The sequence below is a fragment of the Ostrea edulis genome, chromosome 8 (genome assembly GCF_947568905.1).
Source record: "Ostrea edulis chromosome 8, xbOstEdul1.1, whole genome shotgun sequence".
Lineage (NCBI taxonomy): Eukaryota > Metazoa > Mollusca > Bivalvia > Ostreida > Ostreidae > Ostrea > Ostrea edulis.
In genome coordinates this window covers 58,010,612-58,025,335 of record NC_079171.1, presented here as the reverse complement: position 1 = coordinate 58,025,335, position 14,724 = coordinate 58,010,612, and the positions used below count along the sequence as shown (strand labels likewise).

Below are 14,724 nucleotides of genomic sequence, written 5' to 3'. Positions count from 1 at the left end.
TCTGAGTGATTTCATCCATGGGGTCAAACTCTATAAAGAACAGTTATAGTTAAACGCACCTGCATTAGATAACACCTGCATCCAATCCATGTTCAATGTGAATATCCACTTTGAATTACTGAATTTTATTTCATTTTACCTTCTTTAATTCTTACCGTTTCTGGGACCAGTCTACCTCATATCATGGCCGCGGTGGATCAGTGGTTTACTTCGTAATTGGGAGGTTGTGGGTTCGAATCTTTCTTACTGTTCCCATCCCGTTCGCAAGATTTACACCAACCATACAAAATAAATGCATGGTTTGTTTACATTGTATTTGAATACGAGGAATGAGTATTATTGTCGGCACTACGATGTTATTCATCATTTATTATATTTGTGTATGACCAAGGCAGGATACTGACAGATACATGTACAGAGTATATTTATTCCGTTAGACGTTTAACTTGTTTAAGAGAATCATAAGAAAATATTCAATATTTCACAACCACTAGCGATTGAATTGTAAAGAATTGCGGATCCAAATAACACTTCAACATGTAAGTGCTGTGATCTTGTTTTATACGTTTTATTAGATCGTTCTTTACACACTGATTTTGACTACGAACTACTCCGTTTACTCGATCAAGATATAGAACTCACGACGCATGTGCCTCCTAGACACTTGATTCCACCTCTGGTGTGCCCAGGGGTCCGTGTTTGTCCAACTATCTATTTTGTATTGCTTAAAGGATTTATGAGATTGATCACTGTTCGTTATCTTCACCTTGCATGTGACCGGTCGAGAGGGACTGCTTACTCCTCCTAGTTACCTTGTCCTACATCTGGTAGGTCCGTCTTTGCGCTACACTTGATTTTGTATTGTTTATGGAAGTTATGAGTTGATCACTGTCTTCGCCTTGTCTTCATAGTCAATGTGGAGCTGTGATTGTTGCCCAGCAAGTACTGCTGTAAACTGAAGAGAGAAAATGTCCTTTACCCATTTAGTCACTTAGTATTTGAATGTGATTGGATGTGAAGGTTAGTAGGGATTGTTTTGTTTACTTTGGTCGATTGAGGATGTAATGGATCGTTAGATCTATAAGTCGATCAGATAACTGGAGTAATCCGTAGTCAGAATCAGTGTCCCTCAAGAACGGCCTAACAAGCGGTATGACACACGTCAGCATTTGAACCAAATGGCAGAGTGTATTGGCTTGTAACGATCATAGAATATGCGAAATACTGACTTTACGCGAGACTGTCGAAACCTGTGTAATTTCAGCTTGTTTGTAGCCTGCCTCGATTTAAAAACTTATCATACGCAAAACAAGCTCTTGCATATTCAATCAATTCAGATATATAGAAACCAGATATGCAGGTGATGATGGAATATTGCTACATAACTAGCGAAAATTGAAATGTAATCATTCAGCGAAACTCAAAACTATTTCATCTGATGCCGTCATGTGCACAAAACACCATGTACACTTTTGTGACTAATTAGAGACATGTTCTGTTGCTATCTGTTGTATGTAGGATTGTCTTTTGAATCTCCGTCAAGTCACATGTAACACTAGTTTGAAAACCAACTTTAGACAACTAACAATAAATGTGTGTGGGCATCATTCAGGGATCTGTAGCAAAAGGGAAAATGAATTTCACCAAGATGTCCGTTACATGTATCCAAGACGAAACAACAGTAAAGTGATATTGTGTGGTGATTTACTGCAGACTACGTGTTTACACGAAATCTCTTTTGGACGTCAAATCGCGTGATCATGAATCCGCAAGTGATCTATTGATCAAGCATTTTAATATGCATTTCATGATTGTAAAGATAAAACCTGGTAATTTTATTTCACCTGTTAAGCTTTTCGCTAGACTACGCGAAGATGAATTCCTCTCGTATATTTAGGAAACTACAGCTTATTTATGTAGATCATTTATTGGGTAATATTTTTGAAGTGCATGTACGAAAGCATATCTTACCGGCTAGTGCTTTGCAGTTACTCAATCTATTCAAATCTAAACATATTTGATTGGCAAGCAACGACTCAATTAGTAACGGTACAATTACTGTGTAGTGTTTAATCATGGACCAATTATAAGAAACTTTTATTCTGAATGTGTCAATTTTCACCTGAATATTTCAATCGGTATATCGATCATGCTCTTTTCTTAAACCTCTTCCCAACAGCTCGAGATGTAAGATGCATATCGAATATAAATCCTTATTATTCAGCAGGACGCTATTATTAGATAATTGGTTATATGTTTTTAAGTGTAAGATTCCTCGCATATATCTTGCACGAAAGACATGTCTTGTTAGCAGGATTTGGAATATCTATCAGAACTATCAAATGGATGTACAAACTTGGAGTTTAAAGATGTTTCGGTACCCAAAATAAGAAAATCTACTTTTTCATAAAAATGAAAACCTTGTTGAACTTACATACCATGGAATACACAAAATCCGGATTAGAGAGGTTGTACGGTATGGTGCTGCTTTTGAATGTTATATTTTGGGGTGAGGGGTGTACAGATTACAATGTAGTGAACGGGGAGAGGTATATCGGTCCAGTGGTTTCTATGGTTACCATGCTGGGATTACAGCAGTGTGTAAAGGAATGTCTTGCAAGACCCGCTGATTGTGGAGGTGTGAACTACAGGAAAACGCATTTTCTCTGTGAAATTGTGACAGAAATAAATCAAACTGAACCAGCCTCGGAGTACGTTAGAATACTACTTGATGACGTAAGTATTCTAAAAGCTATCAATCTTGTATTGCTGTTAATATTCCATCTTCTTTCTTGCTTAAGCTGCATGTGATTTCCCGTTTTAGTATTTTTAGTATATGTGTACTAAAGTATAGATATGTAGATTCTCACATCAAAAAGTCCACGGATTCGTTTGTATCTGTTAATAACTATATTTGATGTTCCATTCCTTGTACTTTGCTATGCTGTAATGTCTACATGAAAGGTGAGGATAACGAGCAGTGATCAATCGCACAACTACCACTAGCAATACAAAACAGAGAGGTGGACAAACACGGGGCTCTGGTTATACCAGAGGTGGGATCAGGTGTCTAGGAGGAGTAAGCATCCCCTGTAGACCGGCCACATGTGATATTCTGTTCTCTGTACTTTGCTATGCTGTAAAGTCTACCTGTGATGTTCAGGGTTTTTTTTCGTTTTCATTCATTACAGGTTGGTGTTGATGACTCTCGTGTTATGTTTATAGGCTTTATGTGTATAGCTTCTGTGTAATCTTTTCTTTTACATAAAAGTATAAGAAAACAAGTAGAAATAATGAACAGCAATCAATCTAATCTCATAATACCAATAAAGAACGCACGATTAAAAATAGGGCAGATATGGACCCCTGGACACATAAGAGGTGGGATCAGGTATATCGGAGGGGTATGTATTCGATGTCGACCGGTCGCATCTGTCGTGAGCCCTATATCGTGATCAGATAACGAGCAAGCTTCGAAAACAAATGCCACATTAACGCTAATAATTGGGTCAACATGTTTTAATTCCGTTGGTAATGTTGCTATTTTTACATGTTATAAATGTGTGTTCATATTTTGTCCAGAAACATTTGAAAACAGAGGAATTTCGATTTCTCCTTTAAAGACTACATTCTTCAAAATAACATTTCAGATTCAAACAGATTAATTATCAGTACAGTCAATGGGACAAGTAAATATGAGTTACTGTATTTATAAAAGCTTTCAAAACTTCACAAACAACTTACAGAGACAGAGATGCATTTGATGCCGTCTCCATATGAGTGAAAAATTCTCGAGCGAGACGTTAAGCAAGATATAATGAATCAATCTGGATTCAGTAAATGTCCACCAAGTCCACAGCTCCTCTCGAAAATGTTGTGCCATCACATATGCGATTCTAAAAGAATTACAAATAACGTTTAAGTACATTTAGATTACGAGAACTTTCCCCAAATAAATATTATCAAAATGTATGACATCAACACCTCCTACGACCATTCAAATACTACCTTTTTGACATCAAAGAGAGTTGCCTATTCAATAAAAATGCAGCACGGAAAAATTAATATCTTGTGTTTATTCATCAAAAAGAATTACTTCAATTAAATATCACTCTGATTTTACTCATAAATAATCTGAACGCAACAAGAGAAAGATGTCTGAGTTCCTCCCAGACAATATTGACGCAGTCTTTGGCGTCTAAATCATCCAACAATCTGTTCGAATTCCCAAGAACACGAATTGTGTTTCTTTGTTAACTGACCTATTTTTATATTGTTATGAGGCAGAATTTACTGAAAAGCTTCTACATGAGAAAAATGAAATATCTCTTGCTCTGGCCTTCAACGCGACATTTGGATATATCGAAGACGTTTTATCTATTAACACTATTAATACTCATTTTCGTCAACAAAAACTGAAGATAAGAAACAGTGATGCTGATTTGATCAACTAGTATCGAAGTAAACTCAAAATAAAAGACACCACAAGAGTCTATAATGTTTCATGGGTGATATATCAGACACGATGTTGACAGTAATCTAACAATAATGAGAATAAAAAATATCTTGCTGTGACATTCATTTCGACATTTGGATACATCGACGATTGCCAATCCAACTTTATGACAAGGGGGATAGCTGTAGCTTCTGCATTGTCAACTTTCCATATTTATACAGCGATATTCCATCATTACCTGTATTCCATGTACATGTTTCCCAACTAATTCGATACTCCAGGGCATACTCTACGCATCATTTACATCTAATTCGATACTCCAGGGCATACTCTGTGCATCATTTACATCTAATTCGATACTCCAGGGCATACTCTGCGCATCATTTACATCTAATTCGATACTCCAGGGCATACTCTGCGCATCATTTACATCTAATTCGATACTCCAGGGCATATTCTGCGCATCATTTACATCTAATTCGATACTCCAGGGCATATTCTGCGCATCATTTACATCTAATTCGATACTCCAGGGCATATTCTGCGCATCATTTACATTTAAATCAGACACAGCCAGCTGCAAAACAACTTGAGGTTGAAGGAGTTTCAACAGTCTCGTTCAAATTCAACATTCTGCTAATTCCAGGCATATTGTTATGAAGATCTATTTTGAAAATGAAACACACCACGAGGTTTGATATTGTATAACGTCCATCATGTCAATTCTTTTCCCGTCCTATACTAATTTGACTACGGGTTACTGTGACACTCAATACATATAACACAATGTCCAACGCATGTGCTTTTTACTAACTAGTTCCGGTCATATACAACACTACATATAGAACACAGTATGATTAACCTTATTAATTCCGGATTGCTATATATGTAATTTATACAAATACTACAGTTACTACGTTTAATTTGATCAAAACATGGGGCTTATGACTCTTGGGACCGGTCAACATATGCCGTCTACACGAATGTTCAAAACCTTACTCTTTCTATGCACATGATTCCACCTCCGGTGTGTCCAGGGCTACGTGTTTGTCCTACTCTTTATATTTTTATTGGTAAGGTTAATCACTGTTCTCTTTTTTTTCTTCACTTTCTCGCCTGTTATATTTTGTCCAAGATTACCGAAAACGACTTTCAAGATAAATTCGTTTAATTTCAGGGGACTTGTGACCAGGAAGAAAGTATTTCGTGTCTGTCGGGCGAGAAACGTATCCGATTATCCAGCAATCAAATGCATTGTACCAGGGGTATGTCTTAACATTCTTTTATTTTCTGCTTCAGGATACTCTTTACCGATGGCGAATCTGTCAGTATGATGTTTTATCAAAGACAGTCAATGTCCAATGTTTAAATATCCTAACCAAACACCTGTTACGGTGTTAGTACATTCACGAACGCTCACAGTTACAGCCTTAGCATCATGAATACGTCAACATTTACACAGTTACAGCCCTAGCATTGTGAATACGTCAACATTTACACAGTTACAGCCCTAGCATCATGAATACGTCAACATTTACACTGTTACAGCCCTAGCATTGTGAATACGTCAACATTTACACAGTTACAGCCCTAGCATCATCAATACGTCAACATTTACACCGTTACAGTCCTAGCAACCTGCATACGTCAACATTTACACCGCTACAGCCCTAGCGTCATACATACGTCAACATTTACACAGTTACAGCCCTAACATCATGAATACGTCAACATTTACACAGTTACAGCCCTAGCACCATACATACGTCAACATTTACACAGTTACAGCCCTATCATCATGCATACGTCAATATTTCTGGCATTTCACCTTTAGTTAATGATGACTCTCTATAAGAGAAGATTTCTCGAAATGCCATTCACAAACAAACATGATAATTATATTCTTGCTTTTCAGATGACTATGAACCAAATGATTGTACTGCGATATACAGAATTTCATCGTCCTTACCCAGTGGGCTGTATCAAATAAAAATCCCTGTCATTGGTTATGTGCGTGTTTTCTGTGAAATGGAGACCGATGGAGGGGGCTGGACAGTAATTATCTCAATTAATCCATGACTAACATGTCAAATTTAACTGATATTAATTATTGATTAAAGAAGAATTTATGTAGAAATCTAGTACTAGGTGATGCAAGGTGAATTTAATTAAATTTGTTTCGTATTTTGTTTAACACAGGTATTTCAATGCTATCCATGACTTGTAATTAGCATTTTCTAGTGGAATTCCACAAGGTGTATTGTGTAAAATGGTGTATAACTGCACTTGAAACAATCAAGAACTAGTCAAAACAATTGCACCAGTAACTATACGTAACTATACAGTGATAAAAGCCATAATCACGTGTTATCAGATTTCTAAAATGACTCGGAGAACAATCAGAAAGTTCAATACTACCCCGGGATTCCATGATTCCATGTAAAACTTATACGGTACCTAATTTGATGCACCAGATGCGCATTTCGACAAATAATGTCTCTTCAGTGATGCTCAACCGAAATGTTTGAAATCCGAAAAAACATTAAACATTAAATTATAGGGGAAAACAGAGTGCCAAAAAAGTGGAGTCAAATTCGTTTAAGGATAAGAGCTATACGTAAGGGAGATAATCCTTAATAATAATCCATCTGAAGCTTTATCAGAACGGCTTCTGGAAGCGTAACAGATTGTAATGAAATTTCTACGTAAACGCTCCTTGATTTTGCACGTTAACTCGATACTCTAATTACTCTTAAGAAACAATTGTACCAGAACTATTCGAATACCTTATTTCTTTAAACTTGTACAATAGATGATTTTCGTGACAAGAGGCATAGTGTTTAGCTTTCGCATTCTGATATTAGTTTGACCAGAATGACGCTGCTCTGAAATGCGAAGCATATATCTTTTTTCTCTACTGATAATGAAAGTGAAACCAAGAATTTTATATATCTACTTGTGGTTTGCATCGCTCACCGGATAAACTATAAATTTATCCTACATTCATTTGATTAACACATTTTCAGTTGTTGGTAACAAGGGGAAACACAGCTTACCTTTGACAAAAAGAATCAATATGAAATAAATAGAACATTTGAGTGATTTCTGTCTCAAAATATATCGCGGATATTTACACATACCAGTAGCTAAGTACTTCGTTACTAGCTTGAAAATATGGATGTATATTTAATTGCTGTTATAAAATTTAGAAATTCATTTCAAAATTAAGGATTATCTCCCTCATGCATAGCTCTTATCCTTGGACGAATTTGGCTCCACTTGTTTGGCACGCTGGTTTTGGCTATATTTAGATCTAAAACTTCATAGTTATTTCGGATTTCAAACATTTCGGTTGAGCATCAAAATTGGTACCGTATCAGTTTTACATTGAACCTATATAAAAATAATACAATATGAATATATATATATATATATATATATATATATATATATATATATATATATATATGCATTTTATTAGTAATATTCGATTCCTCATTATGACGTCAAATCGTATCACAAATTTGTTAATATATTGTTACCATCTTTGAATAAGGTAACCGCGTTCATTCTATTTTGGGATAAGAAGTATTTTAGGATTAGAAGCATTTTATTGATACATGAAACCAGCACTACATTGTGATCGACAAAATTGACAAGCAAGATAGAAATTCTTGTCATTCGTGTCCATACCTTGTGAACAGATTATTGACACTTGCTAAGTGCAGATTTCATAGTTCAAATAATCATTGATGATTTAAACCTGTAAACTGAGACACCATCCATTCTTCCCTACTGTATATCAATCCTGTAATAACTACCATTACGTAATTTCAGGTTTTTCAGCGTCGAATGGACGGCTCCGAAGATTTTTATCGAACATGGACAGAGTACAAGAACGGATTTGGAAATCTGACATCCGAATTTTGGCTAGGTACATATCAATTAATTATTTACTTTTTGATATTTTTTTATTTTAGCTTTTACATCCAATGACACTTACGTCCAATAATGATTGTTTGGAAATGTGAGGATAACGAACTGTGATCAATCCCATAACTCCCATAAGCAATACAAAATAGGTAGTTAGATAAACACGGACCCCTTTACTCGCAAGCGTCCAGGAGGAGCAAGCATCTCCCGCTGACCAGCCATACCCGCCACGAGTCCTACATGTACACCCCGACCAGGCAAACGGAGCCATCCGCAGACAAAATCAGTGCACTAAAAACGGTCCAACAATCTGCAAGAAACATACCGGACAGCACTGAACCCCCGCACCATCAGCTTGTCTGCCAGTAACCTGCCTCAATTCAAAAACCGACCATACGCAAAACAAGCCCGTGGGTGTCGAATCAGTTGATATATATAAACTCCATATGCAGGCGACAAGGAAATATTGCTACACAAACACGGGAAACCAACGAGGGAAAAGCGGAAATCATCCTGCATATCATAAAGTTAAGTAGTCAGATTGCCGTCAACATCCACTTACAATGAAATAGCTATGTATGAAGCAGAAGTGGACGACTCCTTGGTGCCTTTCACCTCGAGCAAATTTGTTTATCATATCACAATAGAATGATGGTTCAGTATCACACATAACAATCTAATTTACAAAGACAACCGAAATTTTGTCGAATGCAATCTGAGGTGGTTTATCACAGGCACCTGAAATATGGATATTTCCACCACTACCCCCTTTTATATATTTTTGTAGCAATGATTTCTCTTAAATGTGTTAATTCCCTGTCTATATCACCCCTCTTTGGATACATGTAATTGTTTCACGCTTTTTGTAAGCTTTAGATATTGGCCTTCTACCGGTATAATAAAATACATTGTACACAAGGTATGGGACAAAAATGTGTTGACAAACAGGGTGTCCCCGTTTAGGGTCACATTTTCCAAGTAATTACAGCGTTACCTAAGGCATTTAAGCGAGCGGCAGGTCAGATAGATGTCTTACTACAAGTATTTTCAACTCAAAACCCATCACATATTTTTTATTATTTGTCATAATCATGCGTGCATTAATCGGACGGGGCTTCATCTCGTCCACTGGCAGCCTTAAGGGAAGTCACAGAGTACGAAATTGTAACGCGTCGTGTGATTGGTCCGCGAATAATCCCGAGACCATTCGGATGATCCCGAGACTAAACAATGTCTTTGCGAACCAATCACACGGCGCGTACAACAGAATAAGTCGAGATAGCATATCTCCCCATACACCTACACTTATATTTATCCATGGAGCATTATTCTGCGTTGTTTTCTTCGTCCATACAAATTAACAAAACTCTCGGTTTAAAATTGATACCTTTTTTCTCTATTTAGAATGATAAATAAATTTCTATACTCCTAGTTATGAATAGCATAAAATTGGAAATGTTGGAAAATAGAATATAATTGAAATTACATACATAGCAGTTTTATAATTGTTTCTGTTGGAACCAGCGTTCATAAAAGTCACAGTTCTTATTGATAGTTTTGGTATTGCATTTTCTTTTCGAAAATACACGTGAACTCAAGACGTAGAACAAAACATTAACCAAACATCTCACTCTGACGTCAGTATTGTAACCCATAGCAACCTGTCTTTAAATGGAAACATTATACATAGTACTCGATTTCGTAAAAAAAAAAATCATGTTTGAGTTGTTTAACCGGTTACCGCTGCTAATGACAGACATCCTTGCTGTTACTTACAGGTAATGACAAACTGCACTATTTACTGAGTCAAGGACCGTACGAGTTCCGGATGGACATGGGGGACTTTAACAACCAGACACGTTACGTAAAATACACCACTATTTCTCTTGGTAACGAGGCTTCTAAGTACGTCATATCCTTGAGCGGATTCTCTGGAAACGTCGGTAAGACATTACCAAAATTATCAATCGAAAATTATTCTTCCAAACAGGATGCAGTGTGGATAAGAGGCGTGAAGTTTACTGTAAAAACTTACAACTTTATCAATGAACAACTTCGTATGTTAATTATTTCAGGATGATGACTTACTAGGCTACTTGTAGAAGTCATTTTCCAGACATCATTCTTAAAGTAACCTTGAAGTATATGTTTTGTACAAGAGAGATGTCATAAACAAGTTACATGTATATTCCGTATCATGTCAAAGAGAAATATCTCGAACAAGCTACACACGGTATTATTTTGATAGAAATGTCATAAAGAAGCTATGTCATGACGTATATTAGTGGTTTGTTGGAGAAGACTTCGTGTTCATTGCTTAGGTATTCAATTTATAACGATTTTGATTTATATGTAAGAAATGGGTGAGAGGGTATTGTAATTATGCTATTATTTAAAAGAAAAAGAAAAGGTGAAGATAACGAAGAACGATCAATTCTACTAATTACGAAATGTTGATGACGCATTGTCTTGTTCACTAAATATTTAAGAATAAGGGGAAGGGCATCTTTATACAAATACCTTGGTTAAAAGTTGCATAAGATTTCTCTATATGAATATATGAACTAAAATTGATAATTTACCTTACATATTTTCATCTTTTCCTATGATTACCAAGGACAGATAAATTCCAATTGAAACATTGAAGATTCAGCATTATTTAACAATAATCATTTCTTTTCATTGAAATCATTCAAAACTATTCAGTTCCCTTTATAAAAAATGTCATGTACGAACAATAATTTATACCATGTTAACAGATGTCTTGTACAAAAGATAACCTGTACCATGTTAACAAATGTCATTTACAAATGATAATCTGTACCATGTTAACAGTTGTCATGTAAAAGTGATAATCTATACCATGTTAACAGTTGTCATGTACAGATGATAATATGTACCATGTTAACAGATGTCATGTACAAATGATAATATGTACCATGTTAACAGATGTACAAGTGATAATTTGTACCATGTTAACAGATGTCTTGTACAAGTGATAATTTGTACCATGTTAACAGATGTCATTTACAAAAGGTAATCTACACCATTTTAACAGATGTCATGTGTCCATGTTTGCCCAACTATCTATTGTGTATTGCTTATAGGAATTATGAGATTGATCACTGTTCGTTATCTTCACCTTGCATGTACAAGTGATAATGTATATCATGTTAACAGATGAAAGGCGAAGATAACGAACAGTGATCAATTTCATAACTCCTGTAAGCAATACAATCCTGATCAAGAAACAGTTATACGAACGACTTATGCTTACGTAACATGGTAGTTTACATTGTCGAAATCATGTCATGTTTTAATGGAAAATATAAGATAATGCTCATCACAATCAATAGTAACTGCGTAATGTGTATGTGAAGGTAAAGAAAACAATGTTTCAATGCATATTTCTATATCTATTTTCTTGTAAGGCGAATCATCTGTATGCGCATAGCTGAAGCAAGTCGGAAGTTAGATGTATGAAATTCACTTTTGATATTTTCAAACTAAGCAAGATTATCTCCCTCACGCATAGCTCTTATCCTTTGACGAATTTGACCCCACTTTTTTGGCACGCTGTTTTTCGCTATAATAGCTTTAAAACTTCATTGTTATTTCGGATTTCAAACATTTCGGTTGAGCATCACTGAAGAGACATTATTTGTCGAAATGCGCATCTGGTGCATCAAAATTGGTATCGTATAAGTTTTACATCGTTCCGAATATACACCTAAAAAGTATATAGATATATATAATATGTGATGGTGAATGTGCTTATTGTGGTGAGTGTGCTTTTTGTGGCGGTGAATGTGGGTGTCCTGGTGGTAGTTGTGGTGAGTTTGTTTTTTGTGGCGGTGAATGTGGGTGTCCTGGTGGTAGTTGTGGTGAGTATGCTTTTTGTGGCGGTGAATGTGGGTGTCCTGGTGGTAGTTGTGGTGAGTGTGCTTTTTGTGACGGTGAATGTGGGTGTCCTGGTGGTAGTTGGGATTGTTGTCTTTTTGGTGGTAGTTGTGATCCTTATGATGGTGGGTGTAGTTACTGTGTTGTAGTGAGTATGGATATCCTGGTAGTGGTACATATATTGTAAATGTGGGGATCCTTATGATGGTGGGTGTAAGTACCATGTTGTAGTAATAAAGATAAAGAATATCTTATTCAAACAACCCCTCTCCATCACTCAAGAAAAATGACTATTGACCAAGACGAAGTGCCCACTGGTTACATAAATAACACCTCTATATAATTAGTTTCTTGCTTATTTTAGTATGTGATGCTGGGGTGACCCTTAAGAGTCAAGACCTACATCATCGTCATCAGTAGTAGTAGTCGTTGTTGTGGTGGTAGTAGTAGTAGTGGTAGTGGTGGTGGTGTTAGTAGTAGTCGTGGTGTTGGTGGTGGTGGTGGTGGTGGTAGTAGTAGTAGTAGTAATAGTAGTAGTAATAGTAGTAGTAATAGTAGTAGTAGTAGTAGTAATAGTAGTAGTAGTACCAATATTACATTGTAGTTTCATCTATCTTACATATGACCATAACATGTCCAATCAATATGCAATACACACTCCGATATACACCGAGTTATTTTATTTTCTGTAGGTGATTGTTTCACATCAGCACATCCAATAAACAATATGAAGTTTACCACAAAGGATCAAGACAATGATGCCAGATCCCAAAACTGCGCAGTTCAGTTCCAATCCGGATGGTGGCACAAAAATTGTCATTGTTCTAACCCGAATGGTCTCTACTTGGCGGGAGAAACAACAATATTTGCTAAGGGCATAACATACGAGCCTTGGCTTACACACTATTACTCGCTAAAAACTATCCAACTAATGGTAAGAAGGGCGGTGTAAAAGTATCAGATGCAGGTCTAGACCGAAAGATAGAAGTGTGCTGTAAAAGCCGTCCACGATAGGACGGGAAATTAGTTAGCAGAGGGTGTTATGTGGATATTGTATTTCCTATCATTACAATTTAGAAGTGTATGGTGGAAGAATTTCTTTATTAAAAAATATAGCACTGCGTACTTAATACTGTCCTTCCGTGTCCTGTCTACAAGAATCTTTGAGAAGAAATCGAAGAGAATGAATTTTAATCTCATAGGATATATGGATGATCACCCAGCCGATGAAATCTTTCAATAATTTGCCTGCTGTGATTAATCTAGAACGGACATTTCTTTGATAATCAAATTTCTCTGAAATGATCTACAAAAAACTATAGAGAAATACATCGTGTAATCACTCTCAAAGAATTATTACAATTGATTTATATATCGCGTAATTTAGAATACGAAATAAATAGATCATAAGAGATTTCCTATCAATTTGGTCAACACCTTTATTGTACTGGCAACACACAATGGCGTGCAGTCCATGTTTTTTGTACAGAGATAAATTGAATGATTTTGAACTCTGTGCAGTTATAATTTTATATCAGACCTAAACCTCGGGTCCAATAAACCTTATAGCTTTATAGGATACGTACACACCGCTGTCATCATTGAAAATCCCTTTCCCCACATCTTGCCTTGTATCAAATTTTTAAAAAAAATCTTTTTTTCTCCTTTGTTACATCCCTTTTAAAGCAAACAAATATTCATTCTGAATATTTTTTCACTTGTTTTCGTGTATGTGAAACACTTTTTAGCTTGTACTGTAGCTGAACTTTTGTAACCATCCGTATTATAATCGTAGTTTTTTGTGTTTGTGGTGTATATTAAAGACAAAATAAAAAGTTTTATTTTTCCCTCGACGACTTATCTTTTATATAATGTCAGAAAATTCCAAAAAGGACAAACTGTGGGAAGGAGAACTATAAAGTTCGTTATTAAACATATGTTTCCGCCCCATTCCATGTTTTACTCAGGGCCGTAGCAGTGAGGGTTCTATAAGGTATTCTACATATACCGCTAGTGAAGGCGGTGTTGACTGTTTTCAACATGTAAACAATCAAAGTTGCATATTTGCTAAGAATATTAAGTAGCTTTACTGCATATGGACATAAATTTAATTGAGATTTTTTGTTAATTATAACAGTTATCTCCCATTATTCAAATTATCAAATATTTAAAAAAGCCCTTCTCTTGTCGTAAGAGGCTACTAAATGGGGTGAGTCTGCAAAAACCGAGATCCCTTTTCACAGCAACTGTGGCTAGATGAAAATCCCTCCTTGCCCAAAGGCCGCAAATGCCGAGCATACAGGGGCGGATCCTGAAATTGTGGTTAGGGGGGGGGGGCACTTTATGAGGCAGGGGGGTTTGGTGGCCGCCTTGAGGCCCCCAGTGGGTCCAGGGCGAAGACCTGGTGGGGGGCCAGGGGACGATGTCCTTAGAAG

The 14,724-nt window shown here is 36.3% G+C and overlaps 1 protein-coding gene across 1 annotated transcript; it reads left to right on the top strand.

Moving 5' to 3' along the window:
- Positions 1 to 2,278: 2,278 nt before the first annotated feature.
- LOC125662383 (ficolin-2-like) lies at positions 2,279 to 14,112 on the top strand. The gene is made up of 6 exons (XM_056146878.1): positions 2,279 to 2,736; positions 5,634 to 5,721; positions 6,372 to 6,511; positions 8,294 to 8,390; positions 10,168 to 10,332; positions 12,982 to 14,112. The coding sequence occupies exons 1-6, from the start codon at positions 2,413 to 2,415 to the stop codon at positions 13,239 to 13,241; spliced, it is 1,074 nt and encodes a 357-aa protein (XP_056002853.1). The 5' UTR covers positions 2,279 to 2,412; the 3' UTR covers positions 13,242 to 14,112.
- The last annotated feature ends 612 nt before the right edge of the window (positions 14,113 to 14,724 follow it).